General features: G+C 41.9%; 1 protein-coding gene across 1 annotated transcript in view; it reads left to right on the top strand.

The window, feature by feature from the left end:
* The first annotated feature begins 324 nt into the window (after window positions 1-324).
* Window positions 325-25,765, top strand: part of ube2wb (ubiquitin conjugating enzyme E2 Wb) — a 92,097-nt gene continuing 66,656 nt past the window's right edge. The window contains exons 1-2 of the mRNA XM_067980468.1: window positions 325-392; window positions 1,628-1,719. Coding sequence (XP_067836569.1) covers window positions 378-392; window positions 1,628-1,719 — 107 coding nt within the window. The 5' untranslated portion in view covers window positions 325-377. The remainder of the gene's footprint in view (window positions 393-1,627; window positions 1,720-25,765) is intronic.

The following is a 25,765-nucleotide window of genomic DNA, read 5'->3' as shown; positions in this document are numbered from 1 at the left end:
GATGTATTTAAGAGAAAGCTGACTAAGTACGTGAGTGAGAAAAGAATTGAAGGATCTGCAGATAGGATAAGATGAAGTAGGGTTGGAGGGGGCTCATGTGGAGCATAAATACCGGTTGGACCGAATGGCCCTTTTCTGTGCATAAATTCTATGTATATGTGAGTGGTGTGTGTTATTTAATGAGTGATGCTGTTTGACTGACGCTCCGCACAATAAACATTAAAAAGTAATACTGAGAGTGCGTCTCGTGCTAACTCTGGGGCGTGCACGGTTGCTTACGTGCTTCTTTCCGTCTCGCGCGCGCTCCTACGTGTGCGGCATGACGCACTAACGTCTTCCCCGTTGAGTGTCGTCTCTGGCGCAGGGGGTTTTCTATCATGGCGTCAATGCAGGTGAGTGTGTTAGCGACTCGGCGACGCTTTACGGAGGTTATCGCTATCTTGCGGGGCAGGCATCGTTTGTTACCCGCACCTGAGCCAGGACGGGGCCTCGTATACTCGGCACACACACCCCGTCTCCTCACCAGCGGCCTGGGAGAAGCGAGTAGCCGGACTGACCGCCCCGCGGGTTATATATTTACAAATATCTTTTTGTGCGGCTTTTGAAGTGGCGAGGTGAGCGGCAGAGGGCTGGCGGCGTTTGGACGGGTGTTGGTGTCGGACTCGTGACGATGAGGTTGAGGGGAGCGGGAGAAGTGACCCCTCGGGAAGGGGTGGGCTCTCTTTCTATCTCTGTCTCCTGTTTCTGTGCGTACAGGTGATGGCAGCAGCATTGGTGCTAAACCGCACCGTGTGAAGGTTACAGGTGTCAGCGACACCAATCGAGGCCCCCGCAGGAAGAGCAAGCGGCTGAGGAGCGAAGAGCCACCTCCGCTGTCGTGTTTTTTGTTTCATTATTTGAGTAGTTGCTTTACTCAAGTGGACTGACTGTCCAATTTCACGACCTTAGTTTTGTTTTTCACCCCCCCCCCCCCCCCTGTGAGGTTATCTCCTGTCGAAGGTACGATAGTGCGATCAAGCCACGGCTACCTCACCAGTAAACTTCTTGTAACCACCGACTTTTTTAGATAATGGGCTTTTTAAAGTATGAACGGACAAGCAACAATGGAAACCATAGTTGTGGACTCGCATCTCATTTGCGTTCGTTCTCTAAGTGGCAAAAGTTTCATCAGTCCAGAAAATGAAGATGCACTATATTTCACATCCTGGAGTTTTTATTCATTTCAATATTCTTGAAAGCTGTAATTGAATAAGTCGGTGCAGATTTGTTTTTGTGCTCGTTATGGTATATTTATATATGATATTTAATACTCAAGTTTGATAACTTGTACATAAATGCACGAGTCCAGCAATTGTACAGATCTTGACATTTAGCATTTATACAGTAATTAGATGAGTTTAGAAAAGGAGTAGCTACAGAATTGTTAGGAAGATATAAAACAGGATAAAGGTATAAATACAGAATTTGCACACAAGTATGTTTCATTGTTAATTTTAAAGTGAAAAATTAATTGCAATCCAACATTATTCACAGAAGTAGAGAATTTGGAAAACTATAACACAATCTACATGATGATATTACAGTAATCATTCATTCTTTCTAACTATTGTACATGTTTCTCTATTAGAAAAGATTACAGAAGGAGCTAATGGCTTTGCAAAATGATCCACCCCCAGGAATGACTTTAAATGAGAAGAGTGTGCAAAATTCAATTACACAGTATGTACTTTTAAATATTTTACATCTATTTAAAATTTTGAAAAACAGGTTTAAGGCAAGTGCATTTTTAAAATCTTCGCAACTTTACTAGAACTGAAGATAATTTTCCAATACAATTATGAAGACATGTGAACTGTGTACGTACCTTCAGTTGGATAAGTTGTACTAGGTTATTTTTAAGAAGGTTACAACATGCTCACTAGACCAGACTGTTTTCAAATAAGATGAATCACTATGATTTCACAATGTGAATATATATTTGCTGAATAGATATCAAGGTGAAGCAGTAGGTTTAATGGGTTACATTGTGAGTGAGAGAAGTATGGCTGTTCACAAAAAAAGCTAAGCTTGCACAATGATTACTATTTTGTGAATGCTAATTTTGAATAGATTTCTGGAAATTTGAGAGCCATACAAAACATGTAAAGTGAGTTTTTTGTGTGGTCTATTAGACACCATGATCTGTCAGGATTTCAAGAGGGTTTTAATAATGAAGTGGTTATACACTGTCAATATTTTTGTAAGATGACTGTAATGTCACCTCATTTCAAAAAAGTTCTAAGGTCCAGATAGTGTCTTTGTTTACTCTATGTGTGGGTTTAGCAATGTCTGACTATTTATAGATGTGGCTCTGCAATGTTGCAGTTCTTGTGATATGTATGTACCATTCATAGTTGTTGAATTGCTTCATTTAACTCTTCACCCTATCAAATGGTTTAGAACTGTATATGATCAGTGCAATAAATTATAATGCCTTTATTTGTGCCTGTGAACACACTTGTTTTACCTGGTGAACAATGATGGAATTTCTGACCAGTTTCAGTTCAGTATGAGTCGTGTGCAAGTAATTAGTTGAATTTTCAATAGGTTATTACTGAAATACCTAACTTGCAGAATTATGCTGTGGAGTATATAGAGTAACTTGTACTCTAAAAATCTCTTGTGCTGCAGAAAACTTTTAATGTTGTGCAAATGATCCTTGCCTGTAATGTATAACACTGTACTAATCTGATATAGTAAACATACTATTGTAAAGCTTTTTTCGCTTAATCTAATGCAGTCAATTACAAAAATATAATTAAAAGAAAATGGAACGACCAATCCTGTTATTAAGTAACTTTGTAGGAGTATGGTACAAACATTTCATCTGATTGTCCAGATCCTGTTCTGCAGCAGACTGCTGGCGTCATTTCAACAGTAAAGAAAACACTAAACTGTATTTTTAGTTTGATTTATTAGGTAGGCGTTGGATTATGTATTTGAAACATTTAATGTGAGTGTACTGAAGCTTTTAATTTTAACAGCAGATTGCTGTTGATCAAGAAATGGTCACCATGTTATGTTTTGATGAATTGTTTCAGTAGATTGAATACTTGATTAAAATGTTTGACAGTCATAATAGTCTTTGGTAACTGTTTATTAAAGTTATTATTTTAAAAACTGTATAAAACCAGTGCTAACTTCAATTTAAATAAAATTGGCTTAACCAAAGTTTTAACATCTGCCTTTGAGAACAGAATCAGATATCTAGACTAAATACAGCCTTGTCAAAAAGTTCAATACATGCAGTATTTTGAAAGCAGTCAAATAACCTATTATCTTAAAAAAAAAGTCTTTTGCAGGCAATAGTGAACTTCAATTCATTTTATTTTTTGGTAGAAGTTGAGTGCAATTTGGATTTAATTCTCACTCATATGGAAGTGTATCCTCAGGAGTGTTCAAGGAAAGGATATTATTGCTTTAATATTTTATGGTTTTTCTGCATTTTAGATGAGCTGTGAGGAACTGATATCCACAGTATCGTTCAATAAAATATCAAATTGTACTCTCTTAAAAGTGAATAACTTTTATAGGTGAAATTATAGCAGCCAAGTTAAAGTGTAAGTTGGAGACAAAAATCCAAATTGCAACCAGTTAGTGAGTCATTTGTAGCTGGTTGAACTCTAGGTACTAACTTAATTTTCAGTGTAGTGGAAACAAAGGCCTGTGAAATGCAAGTACTTTTATGGATGTGCCCATAAACATTTGGAATATGTCTCTAAGCATTTGTGATAAGAAAGCATCTAGACTTCTAGTAATGCAAAAATGATTTTGGTTTCTTAGTTTCAATTAAGGCTAAACGGTTAAGTAACAAGATTTCTTTCTTCCATGATAAAATGGGTTAATTTCCCTCATTTTAATTTGTGGCCAGAGCTTAGTTTGCATAATGCTTAATAAGAGTGAGCTTTTTATATACATATATATCCCAAAGTGCTAGTTGTCTTAGTTGCTAACAGTATTACCTGAACAATTTAGGTTGCTATTGTAAGCAAATACGAGAAAATAAGATAGTGTTGGGTTCATTTCTCTGTCCTATTAGTTAAGATCACAAGGTTAAGCCCAGTGTAATGATGAGATGGTACAGCCAAAGATTCAGCATCGAGTATTTTTTATTATTTATGAAAAGTGTGTACATATTAATCTTTTGAGGACTAAAATAACATTTAACAAGAGTGCAATTTCAACTAAGAATACAAATTGTTCTGATTCTGCCCTTGAATTGTATTTTGCAATGATCATAGGAACGGGAATAGGCCATTCAGTCCTTCAAGCCTGTGGCTGCCATTCAATTAGATCATGGCTGATCTGTACCACAGCTCTATTTACCCAGTTTTATTCCATTTCCCTTAACACCCTTGCCGAACAAAAATCTATCAATCTCGATCATGAAAATTTCAGTTTACCCAGCCTCCACAGCCTTTTGTGGGAGTGAGTTCCAGATTTCCACTACCCTTTGTGTGCAAAGAGCTTTCTCATTTCACTCCTAAATGGCCCGGTACTAATTTTAAGAATATACCATCTTGTTCTAGATTTCCCCCTCCAGAGGAAATAGTTTCTTTGCATCTACCCTATCGAATCCCTTTATCATTTTAAACACCTCAATTGGATCACCCCATAACCTTCTAAACTCAAGGGAATATAAGCCAAGTTTATTCAACCTGTCCTCATAATTTAACCTTTAAGCCCAGGTATCATTGTGGTGAATCTGCGCTGTATTCCTTCCAAGGCCAATATATCTTGAGGTTCGGAGCCCAAAACTAGACGCAGTTCTCCAGATTGGGTGTTACCAAAGTTCTGTACAGCTGAAGCATCACTTCCTCACTTTTAAATTCCAACCCCCTTGAGATCAAGGCCAACATTCCATTAGTCTTTTTGATTACTTTTTGTACCTGTCGGCTAGCTTTTAGTGATTTGTGTACGTGGACATCCAAATCCTTCTGCTCTTCTACAGCTTCTAGTCTCTCACCATTAAGAAAATATTCTGATTTTGTCTTTCTCAGATACAAAGTGGATGACCTCACACTTGCCCACATTGAGCTCCATTTGCCACAATTTTGCCCACTCACTTAGTCTGTATGTCCCTTTGTAACTTCCTGCTTCCATCCACACAACCTACTGTGCCTCCTAACTTGGTGTCATCTGCAAACTTGGAAATACAACTCTCTATTTCTTCATCCAAGTCATTTGATATATATGGTGAAAAGCTGAGGCCCCAGTACAGATCCCTGAAGAATACCACAGAATGTTCCTTTTATCCCTACTCTGTTTCCTACCTCCCAACCAATTACCGAGCCATTTCACAAGGCTACCTCCAGTTCCATGAACTTTTATTTTTGTTAATAATCCCTTGTGCGGAATCTTATCAAATGGTTTCAGGAAATCCATATAAACAACATCCATAGACATTCTCCTATCCATCATGCTAGTTACCTGCTCAAAAAATTTGACTACATTAGTCAGATATGGCTTATCCTTCACAAATCCATGCTGGCTCTCTTCGATCAGCTGATACTTGTCCGAGTGCTCGCTGACACACTCTGATTCCGGTAACTTCCCTACGATTGATGTTAAACTGACTGGCGTGTATCAGACATTTAGACACTTTTTCTGTAATATACTCTGAAAGATTTCTATTTTGAAAGGTTAAAGAAGTTTTCAGTATCCAAAAGGGGTTAATAAAAAGTATTGAAGTTATAATTTAGTAATATTCACTAAAATTCAGATTATTTGTTAAAGTTGTTAAGTCTCTCAATCTGCTGAAGCTTTATAAGCTTCTTGAGGGAGGGTGGAAATCATTTTTTTGAATTTCCACCTTTATTTGCAGGTCAACAAGATCATTACAAATTTGTAACCTAAGTCCAAGGCAGTGCTGCACACGGACTTGCCGGAATACTGATTCAGATGACCTTGCTCTGTTCATAGTTCTGCCAAATGGTTATTTAATTTCATTAAACCTACAGACTAGAATTCACAGAAACAAAACTCTTTTCTATTAATAAGAATATGTTGTTGTAGCAAATGGTATCAGGGCTTACTTTCCAGAGTTAAACATGTTCAAATTTCACAGGAATGACACACACTTTCTATCACTAATGTCTCAATTGCCCCAAGGAAGGATGCCTGGCTGGATGCTTTTATTTAATAAAAAGAAGTTACCTGTATTCCAATTTGCACTTTTTAATTTTGGATTTTAATGTTTAGGGATTTAAAAACTACTTTTTTTTGCATAATTGAACAGAAACATTGGCACCATTAAACTATTTTGTTGGCAGCTGTGGTGTTTGTACTCTTGATTCAGCTTATTTGCTATAGCAGTCAGTTCAGGTTCAACTCACAAATGTGATTTCTGATGAAAGCATAGTTTCAGTACGTTAGTATGACTGTTAGTACAATAGACAGTTGTTCTTTATAGTCATTAAGACTGGGCGTTGGTAAGAATTTTCAAGATAAATGATTTTTCCCTCCTCCACTGTGGTGCATTCTAACATGTAATTTCATAATGACCTGTGTATAAATCTATATGTTATAGTGAAGATTATATTTGGGTGTTATACTTGCAGCTTGCAGAAAGCTGTTCAATTTAGATTTCCATGTTTAATGAGGGACATTCCCAAAATTCAATGTATATTGTAATTTTTATATGTATTCATTGGAGCCATATAAAAATATCAATTCTTTGTTCATAGTGATGGTACACATGGAGCCACATTTTTACTACCCACTCACATTGAAGTTGGAAGGTCAGATTTACCCATATTTACGGAGCTCTGCCTTGCTTAAGATATGATTTTTAATAATTGAAAACAAATTTATATATTTTGCTCTTTTTAATCGTCAGCTCTGAGCTTATCTTGACCATGAGACCCAGCTCCTGCTCTCTTGACCCTATTCCCACTAAACTGCTGACCACCCAACTTCCCTTCCTGGCCTCCAGGTTAGCTGATATTGTTAACTGTTCCCTCTCCTCAGGTACTGTCCCCCTTCCCTTCAAATCGGCCGTCATCACATCCCTCCTCAAAAAACCCACCCTTGACCACCCTGTCCTTGCAAACTACCACCCCATCTCCAACCTCCCTTTCCCCTCAAGTCCTTGAACGTGTTTTCGCCTCCCAAATCCGTGCCCATCTTTCCCGCAATTCTGTGTTTGAATTCCTCCAATCAGGTTTCCGCCCCTGCCAAGGTACTGAAACGGTCACAAATGACATTGTATGTGACTGTGACCATGGTAAACTATCCCTCCTAATCCTTCTCGACCTGTCTGCAGCCTTTGACACAGTTGACCACTCCATTCTTCTCCAACGCCTCTCCTCCGTCGTCCAGCTGGATGGGACTGCGCTCACCTGGTTCCATTCTTATCTGTCCAGTCGGAGTCAGAGAATCACCTGCAATGGCTTCTCTTACCGCTCCCACACTGTTACCTCTGGAATCCCTCACGGATCTATCCTTGGTCCCCTCCTGTTTTTCATCTACAAGCTGCCTCTCTGTGACATCATCCGCAAACACGACGTCAGATTCCACGTGTACGCTGACTACACCCAGTTCTACCTCTCAACCACCTCCCTTGACTTCTCCACTGTGTCTCATTTGTCACATTGCTTGTCTGACATCCAGTCCTGGATGAGCAAAAATTTCCTCCAACTAAAGGGTACGTTTCTAAAGGGGGTGCAGGAACAGAGAGACCTGGGGGTATATGTGCACAAATTGCAGAAGGTGGCAGGGCAGATTAAAAAAGCATACAGGATCCTGGGCTTTACAAAGGCATGGAGTACAAAAGTAAGGAAGTTATGATGAATCTTTATAAAGCACTGGTTCAAACACACCTGGAGTATGTCCCCAATTCTGGGCACTGCACTTTAGGAAGGATGTGAAAGCCTTAGAGAGGGTGCAGAAAAGATTTACTAGAATGGTTCCAGGGATGGGGGACTTCAGTTTCGTGGATAGACTGGAGAAGCTGGGTTGTTCTCCTTGGAACAGAGAAGATTGAGAGGAGATTTGATAGAGGTGTTCAAAATCATGAGCGGTCTAGACAGTAAATAGAGACAAGTTGTTCACATTGGCGGAAGGGTTGAGAACCAGAGCGCACAGATTTAAGGTAATTGGCAAAAAAACCAAAGGTGACATGAGGAAGAACTTTTTTACGCAGCGAGAGGCGAGATTCAATTGCGGCTTTCAAAAGGGAATTGGCTAAGTACTTGAAGGAAAAAAATTTGCAGGGCTATGGGGAAAGGGCGGGGGAGTGGGCCTAGCTGGATTGCTTTTGCGAACAGCTGGCACGTCATTGTCTTTGGTCCTAGCCAACAACTCTATCCTTCTCCCTGGCCACTGTCTGAGGCTGAACCAGACCGTTCGCAACCTTGGCATCCCTTTGGACCCCGAGATGAGCTTCCGCCCATATATCCGCTGCATCACCAAGACCGCCGACTTACACCTCCATAGCATCGACTGTCTCTGCCCCTGCCTCAGCTCATCTGCAGGAGCAGGAGCAGGCCATTCGGCCCTTCGAGCCTGCTCTGCCGTTCAATTTGATCATGGCTGATCCTTTATCTCCCTGCACACCTTGATGCCTTCTGTGTCTAGAAATCTACCTATCGCCGCCTTAAATATATTCAGTGACTTGGCCTGCACAGCCTTCTGAGGTAGAGAATTCCACAGGTTCACCACCATCTGAGTGAAGAAATTTCTCCTCATCTCACCCTGTATCCTGAGACTCTGACCTCCTCGTTCTGGACCCCCCGGCCAGGGGACACATCCTCCCTGCATCCAGTCTGTCGAGGCCTGTCAGAATTTTATACGTTTCAATAAGATCCCCTCTCATTCTTCTAAACTGTAGTGAATACTGGCCTAGTCGACCCAATCTTTCCTCATACGACAATCCTGCCATCCCAGGATTAGTGTGGTGAACCTTCGCTGCACTCCCTCTCTGACAAATATATCCTTTCTTGGGTAAGGAGACCAAAACTGCACACAATACTCCAGGTGTGGTCTCACCAAGGCCCTGTATAACTGCAGTAAGACACCCTTGCTACTGTACTCAAATCCTCTTGCAATGAAACCCTTATCCATGCCTTTGTTACCTCTGGTCTGGACTATTCCAATGCTCTCCTGGCCAGCCTCCCATCTTTCACCCTCCATAAACTTGAGCTCATCCGAAACTCTGCTGCCCGTATCCTAACTCGCACCAAGTCTCGTTCTCCCATCACCCCTGTGCTCGCTGACCTACATTGGCTCCCAGTCCGGGACCACCTCGATTTTAAAATTCTCATCCTTGTTTTCATATCCCTCCATGGCCTCGCCCCTCCCTATCTCTGTAACCTCGCCTCTCTCTATCTCTGTAATCGCTAAGCTACAAGTTACCTCCTGTAATAGAAGAATTTATAATGGGGAACAGGGAAATGGCAGAGCAATTAAACAAATACTTTGGTTCTGTCTTCACAGAAGAAGACACAAATAATTTCCCGGAAATGCTAGGGAACCAAGGGACTAGTGAGAAGGAGGAATTAAAGGAAATTAGTATTAGAAAAAAAAAGTGCTGGAGAAATTAATGGGACTGAAAGCCGATAAATCCCCAGGACCTGATAATCTGCATCCCAGAGTACTAAGAGGTAGCCATGGAAATAGTGGATGCATTAGTTGTCCAAAATTCTATAGATTATGGAACCTTTTTAAAAAAAGGAGGGAGAGAGAAAATAGGGAACTACAGACCGGTTAGCCTAACATCAGTAGTAGGGAAAATGCGAGTCTATTATAACGGATTTGATAACAAGACACTTAGAAAATATCAACAGGATTAGACAAAATCAACATTGTTTTATGAAAGGGAAATCATGTTTGACAAACCTACTGGAGTTTTTTGAGGATGTAATTGGTAGAATAGATAAGGGAGAACCAGTGGATGTGGTTTATTTGGATTTTTCAGAAGGCCTTTGATAAAATCCCACATAAGAAGTTAGTGTGCAAAATTAAAGCACATGGGATTGGTGGTAATATACTGGCATGGATTGAAAATTGGTTAACAGACAGAAAACAGAGTAGGAATAAATAGGTCTTTTTTGGAGTGGCGGGTCGGTACTAGAGGGGTACCGCAGGGGTCGGTGCTTGGACCCCAGCTATTCACAATATATATCAATGATTTGGATGAGAGAACCAAATGTAATATTTCCAAGTTTGCTGACGTCACAAAACTAGGTGGGGTCATGAGTTGTGTGGAGGATGCAGAGGTTTCAAGGCAATTTAGACAAGTTGAGTGAGTGGGCAAATACATGGCAGATGCAGTATAATGTGGATAAATGTGAAGTTATCCACTTCGGAAGGAAAAACAGAAAGGCAGAGTATTATTTAAATAGTGATAGATTGGGGAATGTTGATGTACAAAGGGACCTGGGTGTTCTTGTACACCAGTCACTGAAAGCAAGCACTTAGGAAGGCAAATGGTATGTTAGCCTTCATTTCAAGAGGATTTGAGTACAGGAGCAAGGATGTCTTACTGCAGTTGTACAGGGCCTTGGTGAGATCACACCTGGAGTATTGTGTGCAGTTTTGGTCTCCTTACCTAAGAAAGGATATACTTGCCTTAGAGGGAGTGCAGCGAAGGTTCACCAGTCTGATCCCTGGGACGGCAGGACTGTCATATGAGGAGAGATTGGGTCGGCTCGCCCTGTATTCACTCGAGTTTAGAAGAATGAGAGGGGATCTCATTGAAACATTTAAAATTCTGACAGGGCTAGATAAACTGGATGCAGGGAGGATGTTTCCCGTGGCTGGGATGTCCAGAACAAGGGGTCACAGTCTCAGGATACGGGGTAGGAGATTTAGAACTGAGATGGTGGTGAACCTGTGGAATTCTCTACCTCAGAAGGCTGTAGAGGCCCAGTCACTGAATATATTTAAGAAGGAGCTAGATAGATTTCTAGACATAAAAGGCATCGAGGGATATGGGGAGAGAGCAGGAATATGGTATTGAGATAGAGGATCAGCCGTGATCACATTGAATGGCGGAGCAGGCTCGAAGGGCCGAATGGCGTACTCCTGCTTTCCATGTTTCTGTGCTTCTCCTCCAGCTCTACAACCCTCCGAGATCTCTGCGCTCCTCCAATTCTTGCCTCTTGCGCACCCCCGATATTAATCGCTCTGCCATTGGTGACCGTGCCTTCGGCTGCCTAGGCCCTAAGCTCTGGAATTCCCTCCCTAAGTTTCTCCACCTTTCTACATTGCCACCCTTTAAGACGCTCTTTTAAAATCATCTATCCATGGCACCCCCCTCTTCCTTATTTACATGCCATCATCAATGACATCATCTGCAGACACTGCATCATTTCCCATATGTATGCTGGTGACACCAAGCTGTCTTTCTCTACCACTTCCCTTGACCTCACGGCTACCTCTGTGCTGCCAGACTGTGTGTCTAATATCAAGTCACAGATGAGTCTCCATTTTCTCCAACGGAATGTTGGGAAGCCTGAAGCATCATTTTCAGCCCACACCATAAACTCATTTTCCCTGCCACTGACTCAATCTCCCTCCCCTCTAGCCATTTGCTCAGGCTGAAGTAGGACATGTGAAACCTTTGCAACCTGTTCGATTGAACTTCAAACCCACATCTTATCCATCACCAAGTCTGTATACTTCCACTTGGTAATATTGCCCAATGCCGACTTATCTCGGCCCCGCTGCCACGGAAACCCTTATTCGTGTTCTGGCCCCCTAACCTCGACACTCCATCAATTCCTGTCCTGCGCTAAGTCCTATTCATCTATCAGCCCCATCATCATTGATCTATATTGGTGCTTTATCCCCAGCGTATTAAATTTCAAATTCATGTCTTTGTCTTCAAATCCTTCCATGGCTTTGCCCCACCCTATCTCTGCAACCCCTCTCGAACCTTGCATCTTGTCCTGCACTTTTTGGTCCTCTGACTCTGACACCCTCTGTATTAAATCTCTCTTCGTTCCACTACTGGTGATAGCCTTCAGCCACGTGAACCCTACTCTCTGGAACCTGCTGCCTAAATCCCTCTGCACTTCTCTCCACCATTGAAAATCTCAAGACCTATCTTTTCAACTAGGCGTTTGGTCACTTCTCCTAAGGCTCAGACCATGGCTCGGCATCTACTGCTTTATTCATAGTTATTATTACTATTTTCAGTCTTACCCCTATCTATAGTACCTTGGGGCATTTTCTATGTTTCAGATGCTATATGAATGCAAGTTGTTGCCTCAAAGCCTCTTGTGGTAAAAGCATTCAATGCTTTCATGACCCTCAGTATGAATTCTTAAAAATCAAGTGATTTGAGCTGTTGAACCCTCATTAGCAATTTTCCAGCTAGTGAAAATAATCTTTAGCTATTTAGAAATTTTCAGACCTTTTCAGAATTTTGAAAACCTCCTGAACCTCTTGATTTTTTCTGTTCCAGTAGTAAAAAGCCTAAAATTTCCACACCTTTCTTCATAATTATAAACTCTGGTTCTAGTGTATCTTCATTGTAATCTTCTGTAGCTTTAAAAGCCTTCCTATAATAGGGTGCCCAGAACTATATGCAACATTCCAACAGTGACCAAACCAATGCTTTGTACAAAGCGAACATCACTTCTTGCTGTCCCTATTTATATAACACAGAATCCTATTTGCTATGTTTTTGACCTTGTACCTATACTCCTACCTTTAAAAATCTATACCTGCACCCCAGATGCCTTAGTTCATCCCCTTGGATAAGAATTTTACAAATTGGGGTATACAGTATTTGCTTTTGCTGTTTTTTTTCCAAAATGTGCTACTTCACCTTTCTCGAAGTTGAACTGTAACTTTCTGCTAACCTGTGCCCTCCTGCATTCTGCCTCATAGTTTGCCATGTCTCGTAGTTTGGTACTATCAGCAAAATTGAATATCATTCTTGTGCCTATGGCAAACACGTAATTGGAAAATAAGAGCTCCCAGCATTTTTCCATCGAGCACACCATTGCCCATATCCTGCTAATCTGAAGCACACACAATAGGGAACAATCCCTATTCTTTGCTTTCTGTTCCCGAGACTGCACTCGGCTACATTGCCTTTAAAACCATGTGTAAATTTCCATAACAAATCTCTTGTGCTCTTATATCTTGACAAAGACCTTCTGAAAATTCATGTATACAACAACCACTGCATTCATTTTACACAGTGACTACACTTCAAAAGTATTTCCTTGGCTATAAAGTGCTATGGGATGACCTGAGGTCGTGAGGCGCTATATAAATGCAAGTTCATTTTTTCTTTCTTTATATATACATTTGAGATTTCTCTTGGTGGGGGGGGGGGGGAAATCAAACTAATCAAGCACAGCCCACCCTTTACCTTCTTTGGTAATAAATTCCTTATTATTTCTGAACTCAACCTAGACAGACTGAGCACGATTACAAAAGCTTTCCTTTCTGTGGTTAAAATCACATCTTTGATTTAATAAGACCACCCCTCTCTTTTCCTTCCCTGCCCTAAAAATTTTATAGCTGGGAATATTTTTACTTCAGTCTTGCCCCGTCAAGACTATATTATCATGCCACCCTATTTTAATTAATACCTCCTAGTTCCCTGACTTGACTTATAATATTTTGCACCGTTGCATATAAACACTGCAACCCATTCACAATTCCTCAGTATTGTTTTCTCTTTTCAGTATCCTTCTCCTTAATCTCTATCCTACTAAGGTGTGTCTCTCCATACCTGCCCCTCAGCTGAGTATTTGAGTGCTTTGCCCTTTGACTCTACTTTTAACCCTTCCATCATGTACTCCAAGATTTGCCCTTCTGCCACCTTGCTAGTTTAAATCCTCTTCCACTGCTCTATTTATCTTCTCTGTGAGGACATTTGTACCTCAGTTTAGGTGAAGATCATCCTTTATGTAGAATTTCCCTGCCCCAGAAGTCTTACCAATATGAAACTCTCCCTTCCATGCATTGATGTGTCTAACTAATGGTGGTTCTCAAAAGCTATCTGGGTGCGTTTACTACCCTTGAGTCTTGCTTTTTAATGTAATACCCAATTAATCAAACTCCTTTTGCAAGACCTACATCCTGTTCTTCACTATGTCATTGGTTCCAATGTCAACCACAATTTCAGGCTGCTCACCTTCCCTTTCCACAATCCTCTCCACTACCTCTGTTCTTTACCTTGTCACCTGAGAATCAGTAGACCATTGGAGACTTCTGATTGTGGTGGCAGAAAAGACTGCCTATCCCTTTCTTCGACAAGAGTTCTATGTGACACTTTAATGATCCCCTATAATTGCCACTTGACATTATTGCATCTTCCTTCCATTTTTACCCCCTCATCTCCACCATGATATTCATAATTTCCTTCCCTTTTGTCACTATTTACGTCTGCATCATGGGTATCCACTATATACTTGTTAGGCAATGCAAGACCCCCCCCAGGAGTTTCCTGAAGTGCCAATTCCTGAATCCCCCCACCTCCTTGTGGATGGTTACTCTGTTCCTTTTCTTCCTCACTATTCCTCACTAGCTGTGGAGTGATCACTTCCTGCAATGTGTTCTCCAGGGCCCTTTTCTTCAAAAAGGAATTGGATAAATACGTGAAGGGAAGAAATTTGCAGGGAGAATGGGACTAACTGGATTGCTTTTACAAAGAGCCGGCATGGGCTGAATGGCCATCTTCTGTGCTGTAACCATTTTATGATTCTAGACACAGCAGTTTCCAGAAACTCCTACATAATGCAAATTCAGCACAATAGTGGTATCCATTGTCCTGCCCTACTAAATGGACTTGGAAACTCATAACTGAAAGCCAACTCTAGTTCAGGCCAAATTCTGCTTACTTAAATTCTTCCCTTCACGCCTTCTCACTGCTGGCCTATTGCAAACATCGGGTCCACGCTTGCAAACATCGGGTCCACGCTTGCAAACATCGGGTCCACGTTGGGGAAAACATATTCTATAAGTTGTATGCATAGGTGCATTGGAACTGTAGCCTTCTAACTTGAATCTCCAGCTGATCATGATGAGTCTTTGAACCTGTGAGAACCCATGTTTCAGGTTTCTCACTTAGGTACAGACCTCTGAGAAAACATTGTTACTGGCATTTTAAACACAGAAAAATTAATTTCCTTGTAATTTTAAAATTTATCTTGATACAAACCTTATTTCCAGTAGTAGAAGCCCACATTAGTAGTGAAACAAAGCCGATGGCCAAAAAGATTTTCAAAAATTTTTTGGAACTATGTTTTGTTAAGCTTCTCCACTTGTATTGATTGTGGTGACAACTCATGCTTGATTTGTTATTTCATATGTCCTTAGTAATTCTGCATTGGTAGTTTTTCTACTCCTGTTTGATTTGTACTTTCCCTACCTCTTCAGTTGTGATTTATTGCTGTTTTATGAATATGGAACATGAGCCAGTCAGGTAGAAATGTAATACTGAAATTTGTGTGTATATATGGGCATGATGCCTTAAGTTCAATGAACAAAATACAGAAATGTTTATAATGAGAGGGAATATTTTATATACGCTATATAAATTTGCTGACCTCTGCAAATGGTTTGCTGTAATTGTTTCTTTAAATCACTGAATTACCATGGTTAGAACTGAACCCATAGGATGAACTGAACACATGAAAATTTGAAGTTCCTGTTTACGGTGCCAATACATGTTGGAATATGTCTGTCTATGATATATTAAAAGTCTTGTGCATGTTCAATACACATTACTCTTAGTTCCTGTGTCACAATTTTTCTGTAACATTTTTGTTATAATAGGAAAACCTTGTCATCACACTGTTTGGCTCAAACTAAAGCAGCAACAAATCAGAACTACAAAGGTAGGGAAGGTATGAATCAAAATCAGTTAAGCAGCTGGGAAGATTTTGTACTATAAATCATATTATAAAAACAATCAATCCTAAATGGCCAAACAGGAGAAACTATTAATTTAAAAAAAAGTAAACCAATTCAATTCCTTTTTAGAAAGCATGACCTTTTTCTCAGCAACTGAAATTTCTAATGTCCAAAATAATGCCTTAAACAAACTTTAAAATATACATATTTCACAATAACTGGTTTACATTTACCCACCAAATTGTCTTTTGTGTCTTTTACTGCCTTTTTTTTAACCTAATGGCATCAGCCTACTTCAAAAAACTGGGCTTCGACTGGATATTTTTTCCCTGAATATTTGAACAAAATCTGTGCATTCTGAGCATGAGTGGCTTGCAGATTTTTCAAACATGCATCAGTAGGTTTCTGAGTTGAATTAAAGGGTTTGGGATTTGAGTGTTTTTGTCTTTTCCAAAAGACTTTAAAGCAAACTAGAGATTCAGTGCTCGAATCATTATTTCAGATACGTGTTACTTTTAAAAAATTAATATTGTACCTGCTCCTTTTAGACAAGACCTGTAATTAACACACTGGTTATTAGCAAAACCTGTGGTTCCATTGACCGTAGGAAAATAAATCAAAAATATATTTCTTTTTCTCTGTCAAAAGGTTCCTAGTTGGTATTTCCAAGTGATTTAAACCCAGCTGAAAGATAATACCTGTTTGGCTGTTAACTGTTTGGGTTCAAGTCCCACTCCAGAGACAGCACCAATCTCCCTGATCTCTTTGTTGCTGCTTCGAAGAAGAGCGGAGAACAGTGTTGTGGCCAATATTTATCCTTCAACCAACATCACTGAAAGCCAGATTATCTGGTCATTATCAAGTTGCTGGTTGTGGGACCTTCCTGTGCACAAATTGGCTGCCACGTTTCCTATATTACAATAGTGACTACACTTCAAAAGTACTGTGTTGACTGTAAACCGCCTTGGGACGTCCTGAGGTCGTGACGAGTGCTTTATGAATGCAAGCCCTTTTTCTTTCCTGATACATCCTCCTGATACTTCCCATAGATTGGGACGCTTCATTAAAAGGCATGACGGTGGATAGACAATGGCTAACATTTAAGGAACGAATGCATGAATTGCAACAGTTATACATTCCTTTCTGGTGCAAAAACACAAAAGGAAAAGTGGCCCAACCATGGCTAACAAAAGAAATTAAGGATAGTATTAGATCCAAAGAGGAGTCATATAAAGTTGCCAGAAAAAGTAGCAAGCCTGTAGATTGGGAGCAGTTTAGAATTCAGCAAAAAAGGACCAAGAGATTGATTGAGGGGAAAAATAGAGTATGAGCGTAAACTTGCAAAGAACATAAAAGCGGACTGTAAAAGCTTCTACAAGTATGTAATAAGAAAAAGATTAGTGAAAACAAATGTAGGTCTCTTACAGTCAGAAATGGGAGAATTTATAACTGGGAACAGGGAAATGGCAGAGCAATTAAACAAATACTTTGGTTCTGTCTTCATGGAAGAGGACACAAATAACTTCCCAGAAATGCGAGGGAACCAAGGGACTAGTGAGAAGGAGGAATTAAAGGAAATTAGTATTAGTAAAAGAAAGTACTGGAGAAATTAATGGGATTGAAAGCTGATAAATCCCCAGGACCTGATAATCTGCATCCCAGAGTACTAAAAAAGGTCGCCATGGAAATAGTGGATGCATTAGTTGTCATCTTCCAAAATTCTATAGATTATGGAACAGTTCCTGCAGTTTGGAGGGTGGCAAATGTAACCCCACTTTTTTTTAAAAAAAGGAGGGAGAGAGAAAACAGGGAACTACAGACTGGTTAGCCTAAAATCAATAGTAGGGAAAATACTAGAGTGTATTATAAAGGATTTGATAACAGGACGCTTAGAAAATATCAATGGGATTAGACAAAGTCAGCATGGATTTATGAAAGGGAAATCATGTTTGACAAACCTGGAGTTTTTTGAGGATGTAACTGGTAGAATAGATAAGGGAGAACCAGTGGATGTGGTTATTTGGCTTTTCAGAAGGCCTTTGATAAAGTCCCAAATAAGAGATTAGTGTGCAAAATTAAAGCACATGGGATTGGTGGTAATATACTGGCATGGATTGAAAATTGGTTAACAGACAGGGAACAGAGAGTAGAAATAAATGAGTCTTTTTCGGGGTGGCAGGCAGTGACTAGTGGTGTACCACAAGGTTCAGTTCTTGGGGCCCCAGCTATTCACAATATATATCAATGGTTTGGATGAGGGAACCAAATGTAATATCTCCAAGTTTACTGATGTCACAAAACTAGGTGGGATTGTGAGTTGTGAGGAGGATGCAAAGAGGCTTCAAGGCGATTTAGACAAGTTGAGTGAATGGGCAAATACATGGCAGATGCAGTATAATGTGGATAAATGTGAAGTTATCCACTTCGGAAGGAAAAAGAAAAAGGCAGAGTATTATTTTAAATGGTGATAGATTGGGAAATGTTGATGTACAATGGGACCTGGGTGTCCTTGTACACCAGTCACTGAAAGCAAACATGCAGGTGCAGCAAGCAGTTTTTTTTTTATTCGTTCATGGGATGTGGGCATTGCTGGCGCGGCCAGCCTTTATTGCCCATCCCTAATTGCCCTTGAGAAGGTGGTGGTGAGCCTCCTTGAACCGCTGCAGTCCGTGTGATGAAGGTTCTCCCACAGTGCTGTTAGGAAGGGAGTTTCAGGATTTTGACCCAGCGACGATGAAGGAACGGCGATATATTTCCAAGTCGGGATGGTGTGTGACTTGGAGGGGAACGTGCAGGTGGTGGTGTTCCCATGTGCCTGCTGCTCTTGTCCTTCTAGGTGGTAGAGGTCGCAGGTTTGGGAGGTGCTGTCGAAGAAGCCGCGGCGAGTTGCTGCAGTGCATCCTGTAGATGGTACACACTGCAGCCATTGTGCGCTGGTGGCGAAGGGAGTGAATGTTTAGGGTGGTGGATGGGGTGCCAATCAAGCGGGCTGCTTTGTCCTGGATGGTGTCGAGCTTCTTGAGTGTTGTTGGAGCTGCACTCATCCAGGCAAGTGGAGAGTATTCCATCACACTCCTGACTTGTGCCTTGTAGATGGTGGAAAGGCTTTGGGGAGTCAGGAGGTGAGTCACTCGCTGCAGAATGCCCAGCCTCTGACCTGCTCTTGTAGCCACAGTATTTATATGGCTGGTCCTGTTAAATTTCTGGTCAATGGTGACCCCCAGGATGTTGATGGTGTGGGATTTGGCGAAAGTAATGCTGTTGAATGTCAAGGGGAGGTGGATAGACTCTCTTGTTGGAGATGATCATTGCCTGGCACTTGTCTGCGAGAATGTTACTTGTCACATATCAGCCCAAGCCTGGATGTTGTCCAGATCGTGCTGCATGCGGGCTCGGACTGCTTCATTATCTGAGGGGTTGCGAATGGAACTGAACGCTGTGCAATCATCAGTGAACATCCCCATTTCTGACCTTCTGATGGAGGGAAGGTCATTGATGAAGCAGCTGAAGATGGTTGGGCCTAGGACACTGCCCTGAGGAACTCCTGCAGCAATGTCCTGGGGTTGAGATGATTGGCCTCCAACAACCACTACCATCTTCCTTTGTGCTAGGTATGACTCCAGCCACTGGAGAGTTTTCCCCCTGATTCCCATTGACTTCAATTTTACTAGGGCTCCTTGGTGCCACACTCGGTCAAATGCTGCCTTGATGTCAAGGGCAGTCACTCTCACCTCACCTCACCTCTGGAATTCAGCTCTTTTGTCCATGTTTGGACCAAGGCTGTAATGAGGTCTGGAGCCGAGTGGTCCTGGCAGAACCCAAACTGAGCATCGGTGAGCAGGTTATTGGTGAGTAAGTGCCGCTTGAAAGCACTGTCGACAACACCTTCCATCACTTTGCTGATTGAGAGTAGGCTGATGGGGCGGTAATTGGCCGGATTGGATTTGTCCTGCTTTTTGTGGACAGGACATACCTGGGCAATTTTCCACATTGTCTGGTAGATGCGAGTGTTGTAGCTGTACTGGAACAGCTTGGCTAGAGGTGCGGCTAGTTCTGGAGTTAGGAAGGCAAATGGTATGGTGGCCTTCATTGCAAAAGGATTTGAGTACAGGAGCAAGGATGTCTTACTGTAGTTATACAGTTGTAAACAATTTTACAACACCAAGTTATAGTCCAACAGATTTATTTTAAATTCCACAAGCTTTTGAAGCCTCCGAAAGCTTGTGGAATTTAAAATAAATCTGTTGGACTATAACTTGGTGTTATAAAATTGTTTACAATTGTCAACCCCAGTCCATCACTGGCATCTCCACATTGTAGTTATACAGGGCCTTGGTGAGACTACACCTGGAGTATTGTGTGCAGTTTTGGTCTCCTTACCTGGAAAGGATATACTTGCCATAGAGGGTGTGCAGCGAAGGTTCACCAGACTGATTCCTGGGATGGCAGGACTGCTGTATGAGGAGAGATTGTGTTGACTTGGCCTGAATTCATTTGAGTTTAGAAGAATGAGCAGGCTTGAAGGGCCGAATGGCCTATTCCTGCTCCTATTTTCTGGTCTGTTTCTTCACTCTCTCACCCCGCTCCCCAAAAAATCATGGCAAACCACTTAGCTTTTTATTTTAATTGATAATTTAGTTTAAAAAATCTTTGTTTTGAATCATTGAGACTTAAGAGTAATATTTATATAAAAGCAGGAAAACGGCAAAAAATTATTCACTTTTGGGTGTTTTGTGAAGTACTTTTTATTTGCTCATGGAAAGTTATATATTCATTAAAGACTTTGCAAGCTCACTAGTAGTGCATTAAATGCTTTTAAGGAAGGAATTTAGGAACCGGCTGCCAACAGAGAGAGCGCAGGGGAGGGGTTGCCTGAAAAGTGGTTGTGGACAGGTCAGCAAAGGAAACTGGCAGTCAGGAATGTGGTGGATGAGGGTAATACCCAAATGGGGCCAAGGGCATTTCAGGTCCCATTCTTCTGGGCCCCCTATTCAACAAGGCTGTCATATCCCAGCAACTCTCCTCAGGCTTCTTAGTCTCCACCCCCCCCCGCCCCCCCACCCCAATCCCAGTCTTGCTGGACCCCAGGATCCCCCATGCTAGGGACCACCCCTCCCCCCACACCTGGTGCTTGATTTAGTTCCCAAGGCTCCCTGATCTCTGACCCTGGCACCTCCCTCCCCAACACTTCCAGATCCCAAGATGCCAGCACCTTCCCCCAATAATCCCAGAATTTGTCCCAGTGTTCCCATATCTTGGCAACCGCTTCAGAAGTACTGACAGATCTCTAAGCTCCTTCCAATGATGTCAGATACCCAAGAGATGATAAATCATTGTCCATGATAGGCATAAGTAAGGAGTCTTACAACACCAGGTTATAGTCCAACAGTTTTATTTGAAATCACAAGCTTTCGGAGGCTTCCTCCTTCATCAGGTGAGTGTAGGATTCCATAAAGGTATAGCATATATAGTCAGAGAACAATGCCTGGTGATTACAGATAATCTTTCCAACTGCCCGTTATCAAAGCAATCAAAGGAGTTGAATGGTGTTCAGACAGAGAAACATTACATACAAGACTACCGAATACACAAACGGTCACAACACAAAGACAGACAGAGAGCGAGAGCGAGACACACACCCCCGACCCCCGAAAGGCAGAGAAAGAGATAGAATGACCAGTTGTATTAAAAACAGATAACTTTCTTTCATTGGTGGGGTTACATGTAGCGTGACATGAACCCAAGATCCCGGTTGAGGCTGTCCTCATGGTTGCGGACACCTACAGACGCTGAAAGACGCCCTCGTAAGAACGGGATATGGCGCTCGACTCGTTGATCGACAGTTCCGACGGGCCACAGCGAAAAATCGCATAGACCTCCTCAGAAGACAAACACGGGACACAACCAACAGAGTACCCTTTGTCGTCCAGTACTTCCCCGGAGCGGAGAAATTACGCCATGTTCTTCGCAGCCTTCAACATGTCATCGATGACGACGAACACCTCGCTAAGGCCATCCCCACACCTCCACTACTCTCCTTCAAACAGCCACCTAATCTCAAACAGACCGTCGTTCGCAGCAAATTACCCAGCTTTCAGGAGAACAGCATCCACGACACCACACAACCCTGCCACAGCAACCTCTGCAAGACATGCCAGATCATCGACACAGATACCACCATCACACGAGAGGACACCACCCACCAGGTACATGGTTCATACTCCTGCGACTCGGCCAACGTTGTCTACCTCATACGTTGCAGGAAAGGATGCCCCGAAGCATGGTACATCGGCGAGACCATGCAGACACTGTGACAACGGATGAACGGACACTGTGCAACAATCGCCAGACAGAAGGGTTCCCTCCCAGTCGGGGAACACTTCAGCAGTCAAGGACATTCAGCCTCCGATCTTCGGGTAAGCGTTCTCCAAGGCGGCCTTCGAGACACACGACAACGCAAAATCGTCGAGCAGAAATTGATAGCCAAGTTCCGCACCCATGAGGACGGCCTCAACCGGGATCTTGGGTTCATGTAACCCCACCAGCGAAAAAAAGTTATGTTTTTAATACAACTGGTCATTCTATCTCTTTCTCTGCCTTTCGGGGGTCGGGGGTGTGTGTCTCTCTCTCTCTCTCTCTCTCTCTCTCTCTCTCTCTCTCTCTCTCTCTCTCTCTCTCTCTCTCTCTCTCTCTTCCCCCCCCCTCCCTCCCTCCCTCCCTCCCTCGCTCTCTGTTGTGACCGTTTGTGTATTCGGTAGTCTTGTGTGTAATGTTTCTCTGTCTGAACACCATTCAACTCCTTTGATTGCTTTGATAATGGGCAGTGGAAAGATTATCTGTAATCACCAGGCATTGTTCTGACTATATATGCTATACCTTTATGGAATCCTACACTCACCTGAAGAAGGAGGAAGCCTCCGAAAGCTTGTGATTTCAAATAAAACTGTTGGACTATAACCTGGTGTTGTAAGACTCCTTACATTTGTCCACCCCAGTCCATCACTGGCATCTCCACATCATAATAGGCATAACACCCCTGGTCTTATAAAACCTCTAACTCATTGTAAGCATTGCTGCAGGAGGTCTGCTATTAAAATTGTGAATGGCGCACACTTCATGTAAACATTAACCTTATTTCCTGTTACAATTTTTCAGTCATATACCTATATACCTGTATATCAGCATTTGTAATAGGAAAACCCTATGTCAACATTTCACCATCACACTTTGTTGACAGGCTCAAAATAAAACAGCACCTAATTTACCTGTGAATTTACTGTTTTAAATCGCAGGTTATGAACATAACTCATTCCCAAAGCCTTTCAGTGAAGATAAAAAGTGATCAAAATGTAACTTGGACAATAAATTTGAGTAGGTTTTCAACTAAACCTTTAAATCAATGCTGTTCAATTTTTACTTCAAAAAGTGTATGAAGCTGGGAGTGACAAAGTCAGACTCACTGTCTTTTTTCACCGTAATGTTAGTTGGATTTTCTTTTAACTATATAACAGATCTCCTACAGCATTGCTCATGGAGAGTCAGAGGATAAATTTTCTTAACAATAGCAGTGTTTTATGCCACATAGGGGATGACCTTTCATCAGAACTGGAAGAAGTTAATGATTTAACAGTTTATAAGCAAGTACAGAGCCAGGAAAAAAGGGGAGGGGGAGAAAGAAGAGAACAAAAAGGAAGGTCTGTGATAGGGTAGAGAGCAGGAGTGATTAAATGATGGTGCAAGGTAGAAGGGAGTGTTAATGGGTCAACTAAAGAAACAAAAGATGAGTTCGGAAGAGGTGTGTAGTTACAGCAGAACCATTACTAGCACCTGCTGTATGAGAGAATGTGAGCGGTAGTTATAATCAGAAGTTGTTGAACTCAATGTTGAGGTCGGAAGGTTGTCAAGTGCTTAATAGAAAGATGAGGTGCTATTCCTCGAGCTTGCGTTGAGCTTCATCGGAACAGTGTAGGGGGCCGAAGACAGAGTGGGATGGAGAATTAAAGTGGCGAGCGACCAGACGCCAGGGGTCACGCTTGCGGACTGAACGGAGGTGTTCAGCAAAGTGATCACCCACTCTGCGTTTGAACATGAGAAATAGGAGCAGGAGCAGGCCTTACGGCCCCTCGAGCCTGCTCCGCCATTCAATCAGATCATGACTGATCTTTGACCTCAACTCCTCATTCCCGCCCGATCCCCATATACCCTTGATTCCCCTAGAGTCCAAAAATCTATTCATCTCAGCCTTGAATGTATTTAATGACTCAGCATCCACAGCCCTCTGGGGTAAAGAATTCCAAAGATTCACAATCCTCTGCGTGAAGAAATTCCTTCTCATCTCAGTCGTGAATGGCTGACTCCTAATCCTGTGACTATGCCCCTGAGTTCTAGACTCTCTGGCCAGGGGAAACAATCTCTCGGCATCTACCCTGTCAATCCCCCCCAGAATCGTATATGTTTCAATGAGATCACCTCTCATTCTTGAGAGATTAAAGTCTAATCCAACCCCCCCCTTAAAATGGCTCTGAAGGGGCACGTGCGGGGGAAGGAGCGGAATATGGACGCGAATGAGAGGATCGGGTTTACGTTTTTGGTTATTGGGACTAAATTGAACAGCGACACATAGATTATACTGGGCGATGACTTTGAATTTTCCAGATTTCAAGAGAAATTACAAAAGAACTAGAGTTACAGAAAGATAGTACCAAAATATCTACAGTAAACTGATTCCACACAGAGGTGTCGGTCTATTCTACTCAACCTCTCTTCATAGGACATCCCTCTCATCCCAGGAATTAATCTAGTAAACCTTTGTTGCACCGCAAGTATATCCTTCCTTAGATAAGGAGACCAAGACTGTATGCAGTACACCAGGTGAGGTCTCACTAAAGCCCTGTACAACTGTAGTAAGACTGTGCTACTCTTGTACTCCAACCCCTTTGCAATAAAGGCCAACATGCCATTTGCTTTCCTAATTGCCTGCTGTGCCTGCTGTACCTGCATACTAACTTTGTGTTTCTTGTACGAGGACACCCAAGTCTCTCTGAACACCAGTTTCTCACTAGTTAAAAAAAATTCTGTTTTTCTATTCTTCCCACCAAAGTGAATAACCTCACATTTCCCCACATTATACTCCATCTGCCATCTTCTTGCCCACTCTCTTCATTTGTCTATATACCTTTGCAGATTCTTTGTGTCCTCCTCACAGCTTACTTTCCCATCTAGCTTTGTATCGTCAGCAAACTTGGATACATTACACTCGGTCCTTTTATCTAAGTCATTAATATAGATTGGAAATAGCTGAGGCCCAAGCACCAATCCTTGCAGCACCCCACTAGTTACAGCCTGACAACCTGAGAATGACCTGTTTATCCCTACTCTCTGTTTTCTGTCCTTTAACCAGTCCTTTATCCATGCTAATATATTCCCCCCCAACCTCATGAGCCCTTACCTTGTGTAACAATCTTTTATGTGGCACCTTATTGAATGCCTTTTGAAAATCCAAATATACTATGTCCACTGGTTCCCCTTTATTTACTCTGCTAGTTACATCCTCAAAAAAAACTCTAATAAATTTGTCCAACACTGTTTCCCTTTCATAAAACCACGTTGACTCTGCCTAATCATATTATGACTTTCTAAGTGCCCTGATACCACTTCCTTAATAATGGATTCCAGCATTTTCCCGACGACCAATGTCTGGCTAACTGGCGTGTAGTTCCCTGTTTTCTGTCTCCCTCCCTTCTTGAATAGCGGGGTAACATTTGCTACCTTCCAGTCTACTGGAACCATTCCGGAATCTAGAGAATTTTGGAAGATCATAACCAATGCATCCGCTATCTCTGCAGCCACATCTTTGCCTACATCTTGGCCTACATCTTGGGTTCTAAATTGGGTCCAGGGGATTTGT

The sequence above is a fragment of the Heptranchias perlo genome, chromosome 3 (genome assembly GCF_035084215.1).
Source record: "Heptranchias perlo isolate sHepPer1 chromosome 3, sHepPer1.hap1, whole genome shotgun sequence".
NCBI lineage: Eukaryota > Metazoa > Chordata > Chondrichthyes > Hexanchiformes > Hexanchidae > Heptranchias > Heptranchias perlo.
Note: the sequence above shows the minus strand (reverse complement) of the source record. Positions and strands in the feature narration are given on the sequence as shown.